This window comes from Dipteris shenzhenensis, chromosome 9, assembly GCF_047967505.1.
Source record: "Dipteris shenzhenensis isolate YYH24624 ecotype China chromosome 9, Dip_SZ_1.0, whole genome shotgun sequence".
NCBI lineage: Eukaryota > Viridiplantae > Streptophyta > Polypodiopsida > Gleicheniales > Dipteridaceae > Dipteris > Dipteris shenzhenensis.
Genome location: NC_141604.1, coordinates 15520940 through 15544410, shown reverse-complemented (window position 1 = coordinate 15544410; position 23471 = coordinate 15520940). Strand labels below are relative to the sequence as shown.

The window sequence follows — 23471 nt, the reverse complement described above, 5'->3', positions numbered from 1 at the left end:
CTGAGACAATTTAGACTAACCAAAGCAAGTGCCCAGTTTGATACAAAGGGCCAACAAGAAGAGAAGAAAAAACAAAGAAATAGCTCGTCTGGATTCTACAAGGTTGTAATGATCCAAGCACGTCTCTTGAATTCAACAATGTAAGGTGAAAGTTATCTTGCAACAAAAGTGATGATGTCTCTCAACAAAATATGAATCAAAGGGTTCAAGATTGAATGGAAGAAGATAGCTGGCTGCCTTGATCAAGTGGTAATCCTGATTTTGAAGCAAATACCAAAGCAGAATTGACACAAAAATAAATATGTTGGCATGCAAAGGTCACACATGGATCTTTTGTCTTGTTCGATGTGCCATATGTTGAAGCTCTTGGAGCACTTGTGATCTATTTAGTAGAACATGAGGTGAGTGTTGTGATTGATCACAAATCAAGGGCCTTCCAGAATCTAGGTGACAATTGGACTGGATTTACGATTCCTCCAATCTGTTGTGTCTCCCACAATGTCAAGAAGCTGCGAGGTTGTTAAACTTACCTTCTCTCGTTGTGGAATCCCTCAGTATAAATCTCTTGCTTTGCTTCCTATTATGCTAGGGTCAAATCCCTCTCTCTCTCTATCTATCTCTCTCTCTCTCTCTCTCTCTCTCTCTCTCTCTCTCTCTCTCTCTCTCTCTGTGCAGCCTCGTGCTCATTCTATGAAGTCTTGGATTGGCAATACATCAAAGAACCTATGTGGATTCAAGATATTTTCCCCCCAAGAGAGACCCTCAAATCTATCGCCAGATGTGGTAATTAGAAGAAAGCAAGGCAGATGGAGAAAGCTTCCAACTAGCTACACATGCAAAAGAGCCAATGTGATTTTTAACTTTTGGGCCGCATGTGCCATCCGAGATGATCTGCCATCTCTCCTCAATAATCTTTGTCGTTGTTGCCAATTTTAATTGTGTTGGGACTTGTTTCTAGAGGCACCTCTCCATTGCTCACCATGCCATCTTCGAATTGCAAACCCCAGGCCTACCCTGCAGAGGGAAGCTTCCTAGCAACTTCTTGGTACATCCACCTTAAAAGTAGATGGTGATTTTGGACACTTATTGCCATGATCCCGATTAGATCGCCCCTCTCTCGCCTTCTCTGGCCAGCTTTCCTTTCCTCGCAAGCCTTTCTACTCCAATATGTATTTTACACACCATAATTTGCTAATTAATGCTAAAATAGTACAAACGAACCAACTTATGGAGGTAGAATTCTAACATTGCAATAGTTTAACAGTTTTCCAAAATAATTGCAAGATTAATGAGTAGCAAAGTTTACTTGGAACATCCTACATCATTTTTTGTGTTCTTTAAGGTGCCCTCCTCAAGTATATTGCTACACATCCATTTCTATCACAATTAAACCATACTGCTTTGCCTTAGGAATCCCAATATAGTATTATTTGATACTTGAATAGCCTTTTGAGCTATGGGATGTTGATTTCCATAAGTACATTTCCATTGGGTAAAACTGTGTCTGTTGGGGATTTTGATTTATAAATAGAGGTATGTGATAGAGTGTTCATGTTGTCAAGTAGTATTACTCTCAATGCTATGTGCAATTGCAACAAAATCTTGGAATGTGACCAAAACTTGATTATGAAACATGATAGAGGTATGTGATAGGAGTGTTCATGTTGTCAAGCAATATGGGAATGTGACTAGATCTTGATCATGGAATGCGACTAAACCTCGATCTCTTATTCTTTTCTTAATTTCCTTAATTTTTTATTTTTATTTCCTTAATCTTTTCTTTATTTTCCTTAAATTTTCTTACTTTTTTCCTTTGCTTGATATTTGCACTTTTTCCTCTTCCTGCATACCCACAAGTCGCCCATCCCTGACTTCTCATCTTCCTTCTCCTTGCCTTCCCTCCACACCTGCCTATCACTGGCAAACCAAACCCCCATCCCCAACCACACACCTTGCCCACTGTGCCTACAACCACTCTCGTATGCTAGGATCTCTTGCTTACATCATCCGGGGCTTGCTTTCTGACATCTTGGCTTTCTGTGCATACCGCCTACACCACATGCTCTTCAGACTTTCGCTGCACGGGCGCTGCACACACTCTCCCTATGGATACCACTGCTCTGTCGCTCTGTAGCACTATGTTTTGTCCTGACTCACCTGTTAGCTTGTTTCCATTCCATCCCCTTGCCTGACCTCTGCTCTCCTTCCTTGCGCTATCTTTGTCACCACCACCTTTTCATGGTGGTGACCATGGCCTCCTCAATTACACAGATTCGACTTCATCGCTTCTCCTGGCCTTCATTCATTTCCTTCACCTACCACATCATCATGAAGGTTATTTTTCATTTACCCCCCCCCCCCCTTTCTGAGACTTAAATTCATGAATTTTCGTCTCTCCTTTTTTCTTTTTCCTTTCTTTATTCGAAACTTTTTAGAACCCCTAAACCCTTTAGTTTTAATGTTAGAACATGAAGTCAAGTTGAGTGTTCTAGTGTGTACTAGGAACTAGTATTTGTGTGAGAGTGCCACGTGTCATATTGGGTATTATCCCATATACACTAGGTACTTTAGTTTGTGTGTGCACTCTATAAGAGTGTTGTACTTCCTTGTGTCAAATCAGAGCAGTCTACATCTACATCAAGCTTTCCATCATGTGAGTACTTTGGTTATCTTTGCTTTGCTCTAGCATTTTCATCATGTCTTTCCATTCCATTCTTGCACCTTCATGTGGTATCAGAGCCATGTTCTCTTCTCCTTTCCCCTTCTCCTAGCTCAGCCTAGAGGATGAGGGCGGCCAGAAAAGGAAGTTGCCCTCTTCCTCTATGATGGAGCTCCCCTTCCCTTAACCCCTTCATGTGGAGCTGGAACTTCCCTTCGATCTTCAACATGACTTGCCCACCATCTCCGTCTACTTCTTCCCACCATCTTCCTGAAGTTGCCCGCCATCATCTTGCCATGTTCTTCTCCTAATTGCAGCCCACGATCTACTCCAATATTCAGCGCACCATTTCATCCTTCTTTGCCTTGCCATTTCCAGCTGCATTCTGCCTGCCATTCTGCACATTATTCTTGCCATGTTTTGCCCCAAATCTGCGTCACATTCAACTCCAAAAACAGCGCCACATTATGCTCAAAATCTGTGCCATTTTCTTCTCATTCTGCCTGCCATAAACTGCCTCAGATCTGCGCCATTCTCTGCTGAATTTTTGCACCACATCTTGCCGAAATCTGTGCGCCATGTCTTGCTCAAAGTCTGCCCCAAATTGTGCTGATTATGTTCGTTGTCTTCCCATGAATCTGCCCGCCATTTTCAGTTCACTGTCTGCGTGCATGGGAGTTGCATATTGCTGATCTTCACTTCGAGTTTGGGGTACTTTCCAGCTTGATCATGATGAATACTCACGTTGCCATTGAAAAGTTTAATGGCCAAGGATTCCACACCTGGCAAATGAAGATCAAGTTCCACTTGATGAAGTACAATCTGTGGAATCTGGTCAAGGGAACTTCTTCATCAAACGAGAGGGAAAAGGAACCTCAACGTCTCGAGCAAGCATTCGCAATCATTGCATTGGGTCTTGGAGACAATTATCTACATCACATTGCCAATCTTGAAGATCCTGCTGAAGCTTGGGCTGTGCTTGACCACTTATTTGGTGCAAGTAGCAAGCATTCTAAGCTGTCACTCAAGATTGAGTTCTTTGAGTTAGAGCTGACATCTGGAGCACCTCTTGATGCTCACATCAACAAAATGAGAAGTCTCATGAACCAGTTGGCTTCGGTTGATTCACCGGTGACAGAAGATGATTCTATGGCAGTGCTTCTCAAAAGCATGCCAAAAGAATACGACAACCTGGTAACCACGCTGAAATATGGTCCTAATCCTTCATTTGAAGGAATCATAAGTGCATTGCAGGAAGAGGAAAGGAAGAAAGAGAAACAGAAGGATGAGGGAGAACTAGCTTTGGCAACCAAGTTCAAAGTGGCAAAAACAATCATGATGAGAAAGATTGTTTTCGCATCAAGCCATGTGGGATTTGTGGCAAGAATGGCCACTCTGAAAATAATTGTTTCTCAAAGAAAAATCCAGCAAATATGGTGGAGGACACAAGTGATGAAAAAGCATATATGGTAGATGATAAAGATTTTTGTTTCTAGGGTTCCCTGCCTGGATCATGTTTCCAAAAAGGATTTTGTAAACCTGTTGCAACCGCTATGAGTATGCAAAGGTATCTTGTCTTATCTGTTTGAACCTCTCAGAAGTATCTATTATGTTTGTGTGTTTATCCTGGTATATCCCATATTATGTACCTACCCAAGGATGTCCAACTTGCATGAGAGACTAGAGCCGTGGATTTATCCTTGACCAGAGACCCCATGGAGAGACCATGAGCCTATGATTTATCCTTGCAGTATGAGGCATTTCCTTGAGGGGGGATTTGTTGGGAATATCAAGGAACTGCATCTTTTATGAACTCATGCTATCACTCACCTTTCCTTCATGGGGGGGTGTTAGAACATGAAGTCAAGTTGAGTGTTCTAGTGTGTACTAGGAACTAGTATTTGTGTGAGAGTGCCACGTGTCATATTGGGAATTATCCCATATACACTAGGTACTTTAGTTTGTGTGTGCACTCTATAAGAGTGTTGTACTTCCTTGTGTCAAATCAGAGGAGTCTACATCTACATCAAGCTTTCCATCATGTGAGTACTTTGGTTATCTTTGCTTTGCTCTAGCATTTTCATTATGTCTTTCCATTCCATTCTTGCACCTTCATTTAAGACCATAATTTTTTTAAAAATATTAATCCTTTTCTTCCTCTCGACTTGTATTTCTCTCCCCCTTGAATTTTATTTCTGTCCCCATTCTAACCTTCCTTAACTCTTTTTTTGCTTTTCTTTACTTTCTAAATTTTTTAGTAACTAAAATTCTACCTATTAATCGTATACGACTCTCACTATATTAACCCCATCTATTGCTTTAAAAGTCTACTAACCTGCTACTCAATTACATTACTATATACACTATTATTTCCCTTTATGACTTATTACTATTTCTTTATAAACACTCCTAACCTCCCTAACCCTTTATTTAGAAACTCTAAGTTAGTCCTCCTTATACGTCTATTTATTAATATCGCTTTTTCGACTTTCTTCCCTCCCCTTACTAATGCTCCATTCTCCTAACCTTTCTAACCCTTCTAATTTTTGTTGACCCCAACTTCTCTAATGACTAATCTATTCGTTACCACACTCCATCCATAATGTTAAAATTTCCACCTCGCATGCATTTTTTGTTCTTGCCCTTTTATTTGCTGATTTTATTTTGTAAAGCTTAATTTATGATTTTTTCTACCCGTTCCTTCTCTAAAATTCCTTTCTCATAATTTTCCACATACCATCTTAGTGAGTTCATTAACCCCCTTTTTTCCTTGCATACCTCTTCTTTTGTCGTCCATAATGTTCCCAAATTCATTACCTTTGTCATACACTCTCCCCCTGAAACTCACAAGTAATCTCTCATTCCAAAATCTACATCAAGCTTGTTAAGTCTATGTTTAAGTTCTCATTTTTTATTGTGACATTGATAACAAGGGAGGAGCGTTTATGACACCTGTCTTCCCAACTTGTTTGATGGTGGTAGGTAAGCAGACTCTCCTCTTCAATAAAAGTGACACTTGCTACGACTTATCAAAGCTAAACTTGTCTATATAGTCAAGCATTCTAAAAACCTTTTGCAAATTGTATACCTCTTGGTTTTTTTAATGTTTCACACAGTTTCCTCTTTTGTGTCCATTACGAAAATTGTTTTCATTTCACTATGAAACGGATTTTTTTCAAGTCTTCACACATAGACACACACACACACACACACACACACACACACACACATGTGCATGTGCACACACATGTAAACAAGCGCATGTGCATGCATACATGCATGCACCCCCCCCACACACACACAACATGCAATAATCTCATGAAATTTCCAAATGCGTAAAATTTATAGGCTTAAGAGATACATTTTATAACAATAACTATGCTCAATGCATCAATTTATTTTGAAATGTTGAATGAATGCGTCTAATTTAGCTCAACCTAAAACACCCTTGGGGTTTCATACAAGGGGGGGAATCTTGCACTCTTGATATGCGCAAGTCATACAAGCAAGTCACATGGGTGAATTAAGACGCATTCAATGGTGAGTAGAGGTGATAAAAGAATTCAATACAAGGGATGTGTCTAAATATAAGTACAATTGTTAGACTATCACATTGCTCTATGTAAAGTCAAGTAGGACGATGCTATTGAACATGAGGACAATAGATTCTATTATAGACCCTATATGATCATTCTATTGAACATGTGCACTTTATGTGTTCCTCTAAAGGGATTTAAGGCAACTCGGAGAGAGAGAGAGAGAGAGAGAGCAGATGAGACATTGGACATGTTACATATAGCATGATGCATGCAAAGAGAATCCATGCAAGTATGACAATTTTGCAATCCTCCAAGATATCATTATTGACAATCTACGAATGTATATAAAAGAATAGCCATGCAACACAAGGAGGTATGATAATTTTGCAATCCTTCAATATATCATTATTGAGAATGTATGGATGTCTATAATCGGACGTTTGATGTTCAATCTTATCTTTGTGGCAATATATTCGTGGTTATAGTGCACATGTTTGGAAATTGGACTATGATGGTTGGGAAATCTAGTCAAAATTTTCATGCAAATTGACATGTACTAGAAATTACTCTATCGTAGGTGGCTTCAAGACGTGAGGGAGAAGAGGTACATGTAGTTTTTCTTTGTCCAAAAAAAGGGTGACTAGTCTTGCAAGCACTAGGCAAATGATACGTGAAGATTTGCCCTTGCATTAGCATAGTGGGAATGCACTTGGTAGAAATTGTCTTCTAGCACATAAAGATAAGAAGGTAATGAAAACAACGTACATAGTGAAAAGCTAGACCTCTGTTACTTGCCTGCATAGGCCATGGGCAGATGTTCCCCTTGCAAATGGCCTCTTTGTGTGTGCTTATGTGTGTGTGTGTGTTGAGAGAGAGAGAGTAATCATGTGCTTCGTGACCTTGTGGGAGGCAAAGGGTGATGGCCCCATCAACATGACTTGGCCCAATCGTGTGCAAACATCATGAGCCTTTTGAGAGCATCACATGAATGTAGAGAGTTCCTTCCTTTGACCCAAGGAGCCACTATATCGCAATCATGCGTGGCCTAAGGTTGTTTAGCTACATTAAGCCATATGCCAAGGTCTTTCAGCATTGGGCATGGGATAGAGAGGGTAGAGGGGCTAATGAGAGAGAACCCTTGCAAGGGTAGCAACGCTCCCGATGGTAGAAACACTCTAGTCTCTTGAGGGTAAGAAGACTATAGCTCTTGCTTTCATGGTATGTATCTCTCCCTCAAGGAATCAAATTGCTAATGTGTAACCTTTTTATTAGCAATTGGTGCAATATAGATAGCTTTATAAAATGTGTTTTGGTGGGAAGATATTCGAAAAATCCTAGTGCTTTGGGAGATGACATCCTTCATTTGAATTTAGCCCCTTTAGTTTTTTTCCCCCGCCCACTCATGCACCCTTTTTGGTCATATCAAGGGGCACCCGTAGGTTTATGCAACAAGCAACAAGGATCGAACGCGATCCACTGTCCTGGGAGGCAGGCGTCCTACTACTGGGTTGCCGCTTGGTAATGCTATTGTGTTCCTTCATGGTTAGTGATTTTCATGCGTGTGGTATTCTTGCAAAAATGATTTGGCTTCGAGCCTCTATCCTGCAAAGTTCATACCTAGCCTTTAGCAATGGGCTTGTTGCCCTTCCTCGTTACTAGCACCTCCTTGTTATACTGGCAGTTAATATCTCCTCGGGCTTTATTGGCGTTTGGGTTTGACAGGCTCAAGTGTTATGGTGATGAGACAGGGGTATTAAAAGGGATATTTAAAATGTGCCTTTCGAGGGTAAATTATTTTCTAACTCGATATTTTTACTTATTATTCTGCAATGGGATAAAAAAAACGGGGCCGTCAGATGTAGCGGCGCCGGTAAAGATGACGGGATGCCGTGAGGCACACTCTCTCTCTAGACTCGAGGAAACAAACTAAATATTTTCTCTCTCTTTCCCAGGAGCAATATCGGCCTCAAAAACCAGTTGAATTGTGTGTATTTTTGCTCTTCTTCCCTGCAAAGTCTCCCCTTCCTGCTCTCTCCAGCTGCCCTCCTTCATCCTCTCCTCGCTCAAATCCATCTTCCACTCCTCCCTCATCCACCAATTGCTTGCTCTTTGCCGCCCAATTGCTTGCTCACTCATGACACCTCCATGGCTCTAGCACCTGCTTCCATCGCAGCTCTTCAGCACCCGATCGAGCCTCCTTCCCTGCATTCTCCCCCCCCGCAGACTCCCCAGCAGGTAATAGCCTTGCCACTCGGGCTGCACGCTGAGATTGCTCCTGAGATGGCGCCCCAGACAGGTAGTCCCAGGATGGTTGAATCCGCTGACGAGCAGCCCATTCCGCAGCACGGGACTCCCTCGTCATCGGCGGGGCAGCAGACAGAAGAGCAGCACCTTGCCCTGCCAAGCGCCGCTGAATCGTCGTTGATGGACCTCGGTGCAGCTGGTCCGGGGATGGTCGATGCTCAAGCGAAGGTTGCGTCGGAAGACCAGGCTTTACGGGGCTCGTCAACGCACCTTGTAGCGGAAATAGAACCTCCACCGATCACGGACGAGCCGGCTAGCCTGTCAGAAATTCCGCCAGTGGCGGAGACCATGAATTCGCTCGCAGGTATATACAATTCTTTTTACTATAAGTGAGTACCTAGACAGAGCCAGAGATTGAAGCTACAGGTGGGTTTGGCTGCGTAAGCAGTAGCCGCGAGCCCGTGGTTACGATGTGGCTTCCGTCTGTACTGTTTTATTATTTTAACGACTGTTCCAGCTTAAAGTAACCACTTCACCTCTCCAAAAAGTAATCTAAGTGTACACTAATTCCGGTAGGGTTTTGGATCTTACCGGGCTTCAGCTTTATGATTTTCAAGTATACTGGTTGATAGGTTGAGGTCGGTACGTCATTCCTCCTCGATGCCGGTATGTTTACTCGTAATTCTCCCTCTAAATGACGTCAGAAGACAAAACGTCCACGAGGTTCTTGAGCCCATTTTTTACTTGGGCAACAGGAAAGAATCTCGTTTTGTGCAAATGAAGCGACACTGTGACGACCTGCTTTCTGATCTAGTGTAGAGAGCCTAGAGTTTGGAGTGTATCTGTTTCAAATTCCCAAACGATGCTTGGAATGATTTTCCAGGAGTGATGTATGGGAATAATAGAAACTGCTCCAGTCTGCTGCAAAGTCCCAGGTTGTCCCCTTGGGCCTCACTCAACTTGAATGGTATTGGATGAGTTATGGGGGGGATTTTCTGACAGGGAAATGTTTCACTCAGTGGTTACAACAAAGTACGTAAAAGAGCTTTGGAGAGCCAGCACTGATGGCAGCTTTCTCGCCTTGCCATGCCTCAAAGTCCCAATATGTCGATGTAAAAGGCTTCTAGAGCTCTCATTTCTTGACTAGAGGCTTTCATTACGACAAACTAGGTAGATTAGCTTTGGAGAGTGAGTAACTGGAGGTCTTCCCAAAAGAAGGCCCATCCATACTCAAGTTGCAATATATAGAGGCGAAAGGCGTCTAAAGTTCTCATCCGTAGAAAGGACATGATTACGAATGGGGGACAAGTGTCCTATAAATATTTTTAGAAATTCCAGAGAGATCTAGCTTTAGAATGAGATGCATGGGATCTGCCATAAGTATGATAATATTCTTAAAAAGGGATCTTAAGGAAGCCCAAGTGATGTTAACGTCTCCATTTATTTCCTAACGGAAGTGGAGAAGTATATTCATGGAGTTTCTTTTCAAGCGATACGATTCCAAAATGATAACTTCATGGACACAATATGTACTACACCTACAATGACTGACCGTTATTTAATGTATCTTTTCAAGCCAAATGAGCTCAACCGTTATTTAATGTATATTTTGCTTGTCGAGTAAAAATCTTAAAAATTCTAGAGAGATCTAGCCTGCAAGTATTTAGCACGTTTTGCATGGATCTGCCATATGTATGATATAATTTGGTGAATACTATCAGATGGAGCATGCAAGTCAGCCAAGTTCCAAGGGATCTGCCATATGTATGATAGCATGGCTTGCATGGATCTGCCATATGTATGATATGCATGGTTTGCATGGATCTGCCATATGTATGATATAATTCTGGGAAGCTCTTGGTGAATACAATCCGATGGAGCATGCAAGTCAGCCAAGTTCGAAGGGAATAAGTTGGCTGCCCATATGGAATTTGAGGCATTACTTATTATTTTTGCTAACATGGATCCAAGAAACCTTTCAAGCTTACGACTGACGGTGGTCATTATGTTTCCGATATGTTGAAAGTAGAATGCTGGATAACAACAAATTGGATGAATTAGTATTTAGGGCTTAACTAGTTGAAGATGCGAGGGCATTACCACGTTCCATGGGACTGACTCATGATCTGTTAGATAATATTGAACATAGATATTGAGGTGACATAATTGTTTGTCTGGTAGTTGAAGTGGTAAAACAAAGGATGGGGCGGATTATGCATATTTTTGAACAGAGCTTGTTGACTGAAATTAAGCCGTCTGGTAGTTGAAGTGGTAAAACAAAGGATGGGGCTGAGTATGCGTATTTTTGAACAGAGCTTGTTGACTGAAATTAAGCCGTTTGTATACCAGACAACTGGAATTTATAGAAGCATCTTCAATGTAATTGCCATGACACTCCTTGAACCTTGGTATGTAAGAAATCCTAGATTTACTATATTTAGAAATGTGCTAAGGAACAGAAAGGAGACTGAGATAGTAGAGAACAAGGAATAATTGTATTGCTTGAATATCTGTAGGGTGGATGTTGTGTCATCCATACAATTGGGCCTCTCTTATATAGAGAGTGAAGAGTCACACATGAAAAGGTGTGTACTCCAAAGGGTATGTGCATGAAGAGGTGTGTACCCCTTGAGAAGGGTGTGACCCTTGATGAGAGGGTACATTACAATAGGAATGTCTCTTCATTAGAATGTCTCTTGTGAAGGGTTGTGCCTCATTAAGAAGTGTCCCGTGTCGAAAGGGCAAGTGTCCCGTCGAAAGGGCATACCCTTCCACAAGTGTCCATTCATCAAACCATCCATAAGTCTAGAAATAGAGAAAGGAATACGTCACAGATTGTGACATCCCCTCCCACTCAAAAGAAGACCCTGGTGGAGATAATAAACTGATGTAGAAAATATCATGGTAGATTCTGAAAATACTGCTGTAAGTCTTCATCAGACTGCCAAGTAGCGTCGGAGTCGTCCAGATCTCGCCAAAGAACAAGGAATTCCATGATAAGTCGATGTCGAGTCTCTCGCTGTCGATGGTCCAGAATACGCTCAGGAATAAGGAGAACATAATTGTCTTCGATTTCTAGGACATAATCACCTGCGGGAGGAACTGCTTCATCGCCTGGAATGTACGTCTTTAGCCAAGAAATATGAAATGTTGGATGGATTTTACCCCATGATGGTGGTAATTCCAATTTGTAACTTAAAGGTGAATTTTTCTTGACGATCCGGAAAGGTCCATAGTATCTTGGTCGCAACTTAGGAAACACAGACTTAACCGTCTTATAGCGATGTGGGGCTACAAATAATAGCACCATGTCACCAGTGTCAAATTCCAGGTGACGTCTATGTTTGTTGGTAGACCGTTGATACCGCTCTTGCGCTTTTCGCATATGATCCCTGAGTTGCAGTAGAATGTCTTGCATTTCTTGAACCAGTTGATCAGCTAGGGCCACTCGATGTTGAAGTACAAAATTCGTTGGTACAATCGGAGTGTGTCCATAAGCTGCTTGGAATGGAGTCATGCTGATGGCACTATGGAAAGAGTTATTATAAGCAAACTCAAGGAGTGGTAGATACTCTTCCCAGGCTGCGAGGCGTGACTGAACATAATGTCGAAGCATTTCTTCCAGAACTTGGTTGACTCTTTCAGTCTGGCCATCTGATTCTGGGTGGTAGGCTGAACTGAACAGTAGAGTAGTACCCAAAGATTCGAACAGTGAAATCCAAAAGTGATTGGTAAACTTAGGATCTCTGTCGGATATGATATTCTTGGGTAATCCATGGTGTCGGAAGATGTGTTGTATAAAAAGTTTGGCTATGTCCGGGGCCTGTGCACTGCTTTTGCAAGCAACAAAGTGTGCCATTTTGGACAAGCGATCAACAATTACCATAATCTGAGTGTTACCTCAGGAAGATCGTGGTAGTGTTGTAATGAAATCCATGGAAATACTTTCCCACCTTTCAGTTGGAACTGGAAGAGGCTGAAGAAGTCCTGTTGGAAGTCGTCGACTTGCTTTCATTTGTTGACATGATAAGCAAGATGTAACCATTTTGATGACATCGCTTTTCATCTGAGGCCAGTAGTATGTTGCACTGAGTAACCGATAAGTCTTATTGATGCCTGGATGGGCAGCATAAGGAACTACATGATGCTCTTTTAACAAAAGACGTCGAACATCCTTGTCATGTGGTACACAGACGCGATCTTGATAATACAGAAGGTCGTCCGTATAAGAATAGGATGAGAAAATCTTCTGTTCGGAAGTCGAAGGTTGATCTTTTGAAAGAACCTGTACTGCGGTGCTGAAGTCTTTATCATTGAAATACTTTCCTTTGAATGAATTCAGAACATCCACAGATAATGTAGAGATTACCATGGCTGATGCTAGAGGTAACCTGCTGAGAGCATCTGCAACTACATTGCGTAGTCCTGGTATGTACTCAATGGTCATGTGAAAGTTGGCCAAAAACTCAACCCAGCGTGCTTGTCGAGCGTTCATGACTGGCTGAGTAAAGATGTACTTTAAAGAGTGATGGTCTGTTTTGACCACAGAGTCGGCACCCATGAGATAATGTTTCCAAGAGCGATAAGCATGTACAACAGCAAGAAACTCCTTATCATAGACCGGATATCGGGTTTGGATATCAGAATGTTTATGGCTGTCAAAAGCAATAACTCTGCCTTCTTGCATCAAGACTGCTCCAGTAGCGATGTCGGAAGCGTCGGTCATGACCTCAAACGGAAGGTTTGGGTCAGCAATAGCCATAACTGGTGTGGTAGTGAGTGCTTGCTTGAGTTGTTGGAAACTATACTCTGTTTCAGGAAGCCACTGAAAAATTGCTGTGCTTTTCAATAATTCGGACATAGGAGCTGCGATTTCGGAAAAACTGATAGACCTTTGTATGGTAGAATTTTGCCAATCCGAGAAAAGAGCGGACATCATGAACATTCTTAGGAGTAGGCCAATTTCGGATTACCTCGACCTTCTTGGGATCCACAGAGATACCTTGAGCTGAAATAACATGTCCCAAATATTCAAGTTGGGTCTTGAAGAACTCACTCTTCTCAATGTTAATGTAGAGAGAATTTGTGTGGAGAACTTCAAAAACTTGGTGAAGATGTTGTTTGTGCTCATGTAAGGATTTGCTGAAAACGAGGATGTCATCGAGGTAAACGATGACGAACTTATCGAGGAAAGGCCTGAAGATGTCGTTCATTAATGTCATGAATGTGGCCGGGGCATTGTTTAACCCAAAAGACATGACCAAACATTCATAGTGTCCATACTTTGTTCGAAAAGCTGTCTTGTACTCATCGCCTTCTCGTATGCGAATTTGATGATAACCTGAACGAAGATCAATCTTGGAGAATTGTGTTGCGTGTAGAAGTTGATCGAAGAGGTCATCGATGTGAGGCAATGGATACTTGTTTTTGATAGTGAGCTTGTTGAGGGCTCGGTAGTCGATGTAGAGGCGCATTGACTTATTCTTTTTTTCCACAAGTAGTACAGGAGATCCGAAAGGGCTGCGACTGGGCCGAATGTGACCTTTGTTGAATAGTTCAGTGACCTGTCTTTGGATTTCTTCATTTTGAGTGTAAGAAACCCGATAAGGAGGTTTCGACGGTGGATTCCTGTCGGGAATAAGTTCGATTGGGTGATCCACTGGTCGTCGAGGTGGTAACTGCTTTGGCAATTCCTGTGGAAAAATATCCAGGTAAGGCTGGAAAAAAGGTTGATTGAGGTATTCAGGAGGATCCTTTGTTGGTGTCTCCTCGACTGCCGTAACCAACAGAAGTGAAGTCTTTACTTGGCGTTTACGAAACCACTTCTTTACTTGTAGGGCAGAGGCAACTGGGGTTGAAGGAGAATCCCTAGAACCAGTTAGCTCAATAAGTTTTCCCTGGTGGACAAATTGGATAGTATGGCTGCGAAAACTGATTGATGGATCATAGTCGTAGAGCCATTGTTGTCCCAGTATGACATCGTACCGAGAATGTCGAAGTTCAACTTGTCCGTATAATGTTGGATGCGAAAAGACAAGTTTTTGATCCTGGTGTTGCACAAGAAAGTAGTTCCATTTGCGAGTTCAATCTGATAGTCCATGAGACTAGGATTGGTGGTCAACCGAAGTTTATCGACCACAGAACTGGCTAGGAAATTATGAGAACAGCCACTGTCGATGAGGATGGTGACCGTTGTTCCACGAATCGATCCTTGAACACAAAGTACTTGAGTAGCCAGGGAAGGTTCGGGGTTGCTAGCAAGGCTCAGGTGGATGGTATTCGCCATTCGAAGAGCTTTGCCTTTCTTGTCTTGTGCTGAGGTAGCATCTGCTTTTTGGGAAGTGCTAGGTTCCATATTAGAATTTTGCTTTGGTCGCTTGGGACAATCGAACCATCTATGGTCGCCTGTACAGATGGTACAAAGTCCTTTTGTGCTGGAGCTGTTCTTCTTGTCAGTAGCCGCACCTTTATGTTGGGGATGTCGGTAATGACTTTGTGAAGAAGAAGAAGCGCGATCCTTGGAGGGGTGCTTCTGTTGGAATCCAACAAATGATTTCTGAGGCTTCTGGGGATCTTGAGAGTGTCGCTGACCTTGATTACCGAAGTTTTTTCGAAACCTGGTGTTATCTTGAGGGCGAGTACCTTTGGCCATAGTAGAGTTCTGTGTGCGATTAGCACTCTGCTTCCCTGTGTTTAGGAAATCCGTAATGCGCTCTGCGTAAGCAATAGGGCCATCTGTGGTGGTGATGTTTGCTTTAAGAACATCAATGCGTAACGAGGGATTTAGGCCTGAGATGAAAGCATGAAGGCGATCATCCTCAGTTAAACCATCAATTTCCAGCACCAATGTGGTGAACTGAGAGATGTAGGAAGACAGGGAACCCGTTTGCTCCAACTGTCGGAGTTTTGAACGTGCTTGGAAGTCCGCATTGGCAGGTACAAACTGCTTACGGAGCACGTGTTCAAAACGTTCCCATGTTAACACACTTTTTCCGTCCTTTAAGCGTCTTTGCCACCATAGAAATGCTGTATCCTTTAGGAGGGAGGTTGCCAAGGCGATCTTTTTGCCTTCAGTGAGGTCAACAGTGTCAAAATACATGCGCATTTTAGCGAGCCATTGGTCAACTGTTCGGCGATTGCGTTGACCAGTGTAGGCTTCCGGAAGTTTGACGTCAAGTCTTTTAGTTTTGGAAGCTTGAAGTAATCGGTAGAGGGCACGTAGTTCAGTGTTTTCTACCTCTAGTGGGAAAGAGTCCGCATCGTCGTCTGGTTGCGTCACGTCATCCTCTGTATGTGCAGGGCTTCGAGAATCTAGAAGTTGTTGAACTTTCTGAACCAAGTCGGAGATGCTGTCCTGAAGCTGAGATATTTGAAGTTGCAATAGTGATTCGCCTTGTATGTTGACTTCAGGGGTCTTTTTGGGACTTGATTCTTTAATCTCTGGAGAGGCTTCACGCGAGCGGTGCGACATGTCGGAGATCCCTGTGAGAAAAGCGCGAACTTGCGCTCTAGTTTGTACCATTCCTGGAAGAGGGTTCGGGCTGCTCCCTGAGGTTGCTCATGTTGGAGGGGGCAGGCGAAGCAGGATGGAACCACCCGTGGAAATCTGGTAAGGGAGGTCCTGTCTGAGGTAACACTGGAGATTCTGAAAGTGGTGTTACTGCTCGTGATAGGACAGGGGTAGGTAGCAGAGTCCACGGATCTGAAAAGGGGTAAAGAGCTGCTGTCGGAAGTGGAGGATATCGAGGAGGAGTGCCTTCAGAGTGTAAATACTGACTTGGAGAAGGTACAACTTGTAGAGGAGGATATCTGGGAGCTGAAGGAGGTGGAGAGTACCCTGGAGATGCCGAAGGTGAGGGGTAAAATTCTCTCCAAAAATGAACAGCAAACTCTTGAGGAATATCGTGTTCCGGATATCGTGTCTCGTGGAACACAACCGGTACTGTGCTGAGGAAATAATGTAACTGAGGTGCCTCACGCAGAAGGTAGAGGATGTGGTCCAAGTCACTAGGAGGGCACGTGACACAGAAGACCCAAGATGCAAAGGCTCCGAAATGGGCTGGCTGTGCAATTTGAACACGATATTGTGTGGTAGCTGATGCCTGAGGTGTCCTTGAAATGCCGGGTGAATTACCAGGGGTTTCCATGCTTTAATGTGGATTCTTTCATTTGCTGTAATTTGTTAAAGAGAATCCTTAAAAAGCAGATTGGAAAGACTCCACCTAGCAATACTTTAATCTGCCAAGTTATTGCGTAGAAGAAGGCTGCAAGTTGGTGTCTGGAGATCCATGGTGCAATGGTTTGCGAGGAGCGCTCGATACTTGTCTGGTCCGGGCTGTCAACAGGCTGTCTTCATCGCGCAAAGAGCTGCAACTGGTGCTGATTTGGCAGGACCCAATAAATGGCGAAACAAGGGGCTGCGGGCTGGACTGCGCAGGAAAAGGCAGGAGCGAAGGAACCTGGCAGGTCAAGGACTGCGCAGGAGGGGGGGGGGGGGCTGGCGAAGCCAAGGAGTTGTGTGCAGGCTGGTCGTACAGAATGGCGCAGGCTGTGGCAGGTTGCAGGTCTTGCACAGGTTTGTACGGCAGGGGCAAGGCTGCAGGGCGTGCGCAGGCTGTGTACGGTCAGAAGCAACGGCTGGCTGCAGGGAAGGAAATCTGTACGGCAGGCTTGCGCAGATGGTACGGACTGTACGGCAGGCTGGCGGGAGGTACAGCGCAGACTGTGCAGGAAGAATGGCGAGGCTTGTGCAGGGCTGTACGGCCAGGTTGCGCAGATGGTACGGCAGGTTGCGCAGGCTGTACGGCGAGGCTTGCGCAGGCTGTACGGCAGACTGATGGCTGGCCGTACGGGCTGACGCAGGTGGTACGGAAATCCGTACGGGCTGACGCAGGTGCTGCGCAGGCTGCCAGAAAATTCCGTACGTAGCAGGTTTTCGTTGGAGAAGGGGCGACTTTTCGTTGGGCTGCCTAATGGGTTAGTTGCCTCAAAAATTAAATGGGGGGTTTAGTTAACCCTAGGTAGCTAGGGTAAACCCAGGGGTAGGGGATGGGTTTATTTTTTTCCCTTTTTTACCCCTCTAGGTACCCTTTTGTAGGTACTTGGGGCCTAGAAGGTGTGCCTATTCGAAGGGGTGTGACCCTTGGAATAGGTGCACCTGTTCATGAGGGGATATGTCCCTATTGTTAAAAGGGGTGTGACCCTGCATGAATAGGTATGTCCTTTTGTCCACGATGGGGTATGTCCCATGAGTGAGGAGTCGAGACTCGTCACCAAAAGGTGTCCCCCATGGTGGAAAAGGTGCGTCCCTTGGTTTTGGGACAGCCCAAGCACCTGAAAAGACACGGTTTTTGTCGTGTCCATTCACATCAACTTGTGATGTGAGGGAGATGGAGAGGCCAGGATGACTTTAGGCCGGGTAGGCGTTTAAAAATTTTACGCTCATCCTCTCCATCTCTTCCATGCACAATGTGCACGGATGTCCTTCTAGCGGAAAAGATGTATCAGATCAACGCTAGAAGGTGGGGGGCATTTCCTACAGGCAGGAGCGAATTTTGCTTTGATACCACTGTAAGAAATCCTAGATTTACTATATTTAGAAATGTGCTAAGGAACAGAAAGGAGACTGAGATAGCAGAGAAAAGGAATAATTGTATTGCTTGAATATCTGTAGGGTGGATGGTGTGTCATCCATACAATTGGGCCTCTCTTATATAGAGAGTGAAGAGTCACACATGAAAAGGTAAGGTGTGTACCCCTTGTGAAGGGTGTGACCCTTGATGAGAGGGTACATTACAATAGGAATGTCTCTTGTGAAGGGTTGTGCCTCATTAAGAAGTGTCCCGTCGAAAGGGCATACCCTTCCACAAGTGTCCATTCATCAAACCATCCATAAGTCTAGAAATAGAGAAAGGAATACGTCACAGATCGTGACATGGTACCTTGGGAAACATTGTATATCTAGAGCGCTATATCTGTCGAACTTGTCGGGTGGTTAAAAGAAAACCCAAGTGATGTTAACATCTCTGGAGAGTTATTTTTTAAGGGACATGAAGTTGAATATTCATGGAATTTCTGTCAAGCTATACAATTCCAAAACAAATAGCCATTTGAGCTGAAGTGGATGACTTAATGGACATAACATGTACTATACCACAAGGACCAAGTTGAAAGCACAAGCTGGCTCAACCGTTTATTGAGCTTGTACGAGTTTCCAAAACGATTTATAATGACATAACACTTCAACTTTGTACATTGGTGATTATCTGCAGATCAACGGGATATTATGAATCTAGAATCTAGAATTGAAACTTTTGAGGTTAAAGGGGGAGGTAGTTGCTGTTGTTGGACATCCCACATATCTACAAGAGAGAAGTTGTTACACTGATGGAAGATTATGAGTTGCAAGCCTTGATGGTTGCAGGCTTGGATTGTTTCAACATACATCACGACATAATGGATCTTAATCTGTGCAATGGGATCGGCTAAAAAATTTTAGATTGAATGGGAACAACAGCAGAATAGGCATTTTGTAATCATGAAACTCCTGGGAATCGGCTTATCTGTTTTTGTCTAGGTTCCAGGGAGTTTCTGCAGGGAAACAGTTAGAAGATGAGAAACACAAAAATGACAGGACATACTCGAAAATTAATGTCGATGGCAAAGGCCAAGGCATTTCCCAAACCAAAAAGCAGGAATACCTCACCTGGAGCATGGCAGCATCTTGCTATGTTTTACTCTGTACTCCTCAGTCCTTTTAGGGAGATGTTCTGTAAAGGTCTAGAAAACTAGTCTCGAGAGGTGTGTAAGTTAATGCCCTTGCTAAAATGTGGTCGTTAGGCTGGTGTTATTTCAGCTTCTCTGCGTCTATGAATTGCTAAGGAGGCATAGGCACAGGTTTTAAGCAGTTTTGTATGTTTAACTTGTGCTGCTAAATTCCTATCTGTTATTGACACCATATTGTTATATTCAGAGGAAGCAAGGGGAACGACATCATTGCCACCCAATGGCTCTGTACCTTCTCCGCCAGTGTCTCCAAGGTATGGGAGGGCAGAGATAGATACGGCAGCTCCATTCGAATCTGTCAAAGAAGCTGTCAGTCTCTTTGGGGCAAGGGTAGATTGGAAGCCTCATCTTCGAACTCCTAGCATGGAGGTAATCTGAAAGCCAGTGTAATTTTTCTGCTTGGGCTGACATGAATGGAGCTAATATGGTACAGGAATGGAAGTTTACCATAATTTCTCTATGAAGTTAAGGAACTTAGCATGCTTGTCCGTATATATGTTATGATCACGAGAAGTAAACTAGCTTCTATTCCTTATATGCCCCTGTTTATGGGTTTTGAAGACACGAGGACAGATTACTAGTAATGGATCTATTAGAGTAGTGATAACATGTGTAGGGATGCCACAGGATGCTAGCAGTTCACTCCTTGCATTGTACACTCATGGTTTGGAGCTGTTTAAATTGATTTTGGTAAAGAATAGAATGTGTCATACTATCATCGATAATTTATTGGGTGTTGAACTTGAGTTTTTCTGATGTGTTTGTCTTGCTGTAATTATGAGCAGAGGCGAACTGTGGTAGAATCTGACCTTCACAAGGTCCAAGAAGAGCTTGCAAGTGACAAGGAACAACTCTCCTTATTGTTGGCCTCTACAGCAGCTATCCTTCTTGAGCTGGAGAAGATGAGGGGGCTGAATAAAGGCTTAACCAAAACACCAGAGGTCGCTGATATTTTGGAACACCAGGTTGTCTCTCCCCAGGCTGTGGAGCCTACTGAACAGTCAAAGGTGGCGGAGGTCAACATTGCCAAGGAAAATCATGCGACTGCCATTTCTGAGTTGCAAATTGTCAAGAGAGAGATTGAGAGGGCAAGAACAGAACTCGTCTCTTTTACAGATTCTAAGCGAGCAGCATTGATGGAATCTCATGAGGCTAAGACTGCTCTGGATACAGTATTGAAAAGAGTTGAGGAACTGACTGCAGAGCATGCTTTTGTTAATGAAGCTTTGGTTGCTGCCCAAGCTGCTCTTGTTGAAGCAGAGGAACAAATTGAACAATTGAGATCAACTCACAAAGCTGAGTTACATGGAAAGGTAAGGAATGATTCCTTGGATCCATCAGATGTTTTTCAAGGAAATATAGCAGATCTAAAGGGGCTGGAATCAACTTACAAGGAGGCCAGCACTATGGTGGACAAGCTGAAAGAAGAGCTTGCTGGACTAAAGGCAGCTGAGGAAAAGGCAATCTTGTCTGCAACTGAAGCTAAGGACAAATATGCAAAGGTGAAGCTAGAATTGGAACATGCCAAATCTGTAGAATTGGAAGCCGTGAAAGCTCTTGGAAGAGTTCTAGAAGAACTGGATGATGCGAAAGAAAATTTGAACAAAGCCACAGAGAACGGAGCTTCTCTCGGTTCAGCAGTGCAGGTGCTCAAGTCAGAGGTGGAAAGAGATCAGGCGGAGCTTGAGAGAACCCATGAAAAAGAACAGACTGCATGTGCAACATTAGCTTCCTTGCAGGATGAGCTGTGCAGGGTTAGAGAAGCACTTATGTCAGCCCAAGCAGGTGAAGCGAAGGCCAAAGATGCCAAGAAGACCCTTCCAACTGCAATAAAGCAAGCAGCATCTGAGGCAGATGAAGCCAAGGCAGCAGCAGAGGCGTCACGAGAAGAAGTACGTAAGGCAAGGCATGAAATGGAACAAGCTAAGGCTGCCACAAGTACTGCAGTTAGTATGTTACAAGCCGCACTGAGGGAATCAGAAGCAGCTCGGGCCTCTGAAGCGATGGCTTTGGCTGAGTTCAAAGCTGTTACAGAGTCGGAAACAAAGTCGGCTGACATGGAGTCAGAATCAGAGGGAGGGGCAGGGATGACACTCTCTCTTCAAGAGTACAGCCTGGTAAACCAGGCTGCACAAGAAGCAGAAGATGTTGCCAATAAGAAAGTTGCAGCAGCGCTTGCACAGGTTGAAGCAGCTAGAGCCAGCCAGCAAGAGGCCCAAGCAAAACTTGATGCGGCTAGCAAGGAGGCTGAGTTAGCCAGGGATGAAATGTTGAAGGCCCAGAAGAAAGCTGATGATGCCCAAGAAGCAAAATTGGCAGCTGAGGGGGAGCTTCGAAAATGGCGAGCAGAGCATGAGCAGCGGCGCAAAGCTGTGAACAGCCCTCTTCCTGGGAAAAGTCCTCTACCCAATTTCGGCAATGGAAAAGATGATACCAAGGATATTATTCTAGAGAAAAGCGTGCCTCAGTCTTTTCCAGACAAAAAGGCAGTGGTTGGTTTAGACTCTCTGGCTCAGGTATTGAGTCTCAAGGTGCCCCCCCCCGAGAAAGCTCGTAAGGTCTTACCTCTACAAAATTTGGCCAAAGAAAAAGAAAAGACCAAGAAAAAGACATTTTTTAACAGAGTGGCCTCCTTTGTTGTGCGACGGAAAAGCCGACCTTCAAGTAAGTGATGCAGCTTTTTGGTGATTGACAGAAGCTATGAACCTTTCTTTTTTACCGCTATGGAATCTTTTCAAGGCACTTTTGAAGTGTCTGGTATATATGGTGTTCCCAGTGTTGCCAGCTACCTCTAGTTGGCCAAAAACCTTTTGCAGATATGGGTTCAGTGTTGTTACGTCGGATGTGGGGTTTAGCAAGATCAAGGATGTTATGGTATTTACTTGATTTAAAAGCCTTGTGTTACGTTTAAGAACAAGAAAGCATCAATGTTGCAAGTTTTCACATTGTAAGTATGAGATCATGGCAACAATTTTCCAGTCAACAACAAAGGCGGTTATCACATGTTTGCCTTATATTTATGGTTTTATGTCATTAATAGGGAAGATTTTGGTAGATTGTTGATACTGACGATGTAGTCTTGTTCATAGTATACTCATCATGGTGACTATATAGTATTCACAAGAAAAAACTATAAGATTCTTCAAAGTTGCAATGTTTCTTGAGTAAATTCATGGGTGAGGATTTTATTTCTATCATACGAGTCGTTCTTGTTATCTTCAACGGTCTAAATTACAGAGAAGCTTCATATCCATTGGTCATCTTGACATTTTGGGAACATCTACAAGATTTTTTTGCTAAGTTGGAAAGTGTGTGCATGCAATATCTACGCAGACTGTGCCCTTGCGCATCTGGCATTGAACGTAGTGCTTGGTGCTCTAGAGGGGCTACGCAACTATGCTGATGTCATGCCTCCTTTATTTCAATGGGTAAAATAATACTTCAAAATATGGCGAAAGTTCTTGTTTGCTCAAAATATGGCGAAAGTTCTTGTTTGCTAAACTTTGTACATGTAGAGGTTAAAAGCAATCTATAATGGTGTTTAGTGTAACCTTTACGTTGTGATTAGTGTTATTGTAGTCTTGATATCACGAGTAGCTTGACCCGTCTACGACGGGTAAGAGACCCGCTCTGTTGGGTTTGAAGGTGGTGAAATATCTCTAGTTTCAAGAAATAAAATTTCAACCCTAGGAGCAGCTTGGCTTAGCTCACTCAATCTTGGTTATGGGACAACAAAAGTGAACTATAGATGGTCAACCTCCAATTGAAATAGATGGGCTTTCCATATTTTGTATGACATTCGTGTTTCCATCCATTACTGCTTGGCATATTTGGAGGGCTAGATCCACAGAGACCTTAGATGGATCTCAAGTCTAGCTAGTATTTGGGTTGACATCGTTCACAGACTGATGGCCAGTTGGGCGAGCATGCAAGGTTCTTCCCAGGCAGCCTCAGCCAAGAGGGTAATATTCCTTAGGGAATGGAAGGGTTCCCCCTTTTTCTTAGAGACTACAGCAAGATTCAGCCTCAACCTTGGTTTCTTTCCACCTCATTCTGAGTTTTCAGTTCCCTATTTTAGGGGGGTTTCCTCATGCACAGCATGATATATTTCCACTTTGAGCATGCTCACGTGGGTTTTTCCATTAATAGAAGTCTTTTTCATGAAAAAAAATATATTTATATACTCTTACGTACTTACACCGTCCTTTACGTTTTAAGGACAAAATAAGGACCGAAATAGTAGC

The 23471-nt window shown here is 43.3% G+C and overlaps 1 protein-coding gene across 1 annotated transcript; it reads left to right on the top strand.

The window, feature by feature from the left end:
- Positions 1 to 8171: 8171 nt before the first annotated feature.
- On the top strand, positions 8172 to 22421 carry LOC147898264 (protein WEAK CHLOROPLAST MOVEMENT UNDER BLUE LIGHT 1-like). Its single transcript, XM_087378936.1, has 3 exons — positions 8172 to 8806; positions 19415 to 19596; positions 20013 to 22421. Exons 1-3 carry the CDS (start codon positions 8344 to 8346, stop codon positions 21897 to 21899), a joined length of 2532 nt encoding a protein of 843 aa, XP_087235062.1. The 5' UTR covers positions 8172 to 8343; the 3' UTR covers positions 21900 to 22421.
- The last annotated feature ends 1050 nt before the right edge of the window (positions 22422 to 23471 follow it).

Bases quoted from the DNA above. Each gene is read 5' to 3' on its own strand.
- LOC147898264 (XM_087378936.1), top strand. From the start codon at position 8,344: ATGGCTCTAGCACCTGCTTCCATCGCAGCTCTTCAGCACCCGATCGAG. The intron at 8,807-19,414 runs GTATATACAATT...TGTTATATTCAG, and splicing joins GACCATGAATTCGCTCGCAG to AGGAAGCAAGGGGAACGACA. The intron at 19,597-20,012 runs GTAATCTGAAAG...AATTATGAGCAG, and splicing joins TTCGAACTCCTAGCATGGAG to AGGCGAACTGTGGTAGAATC.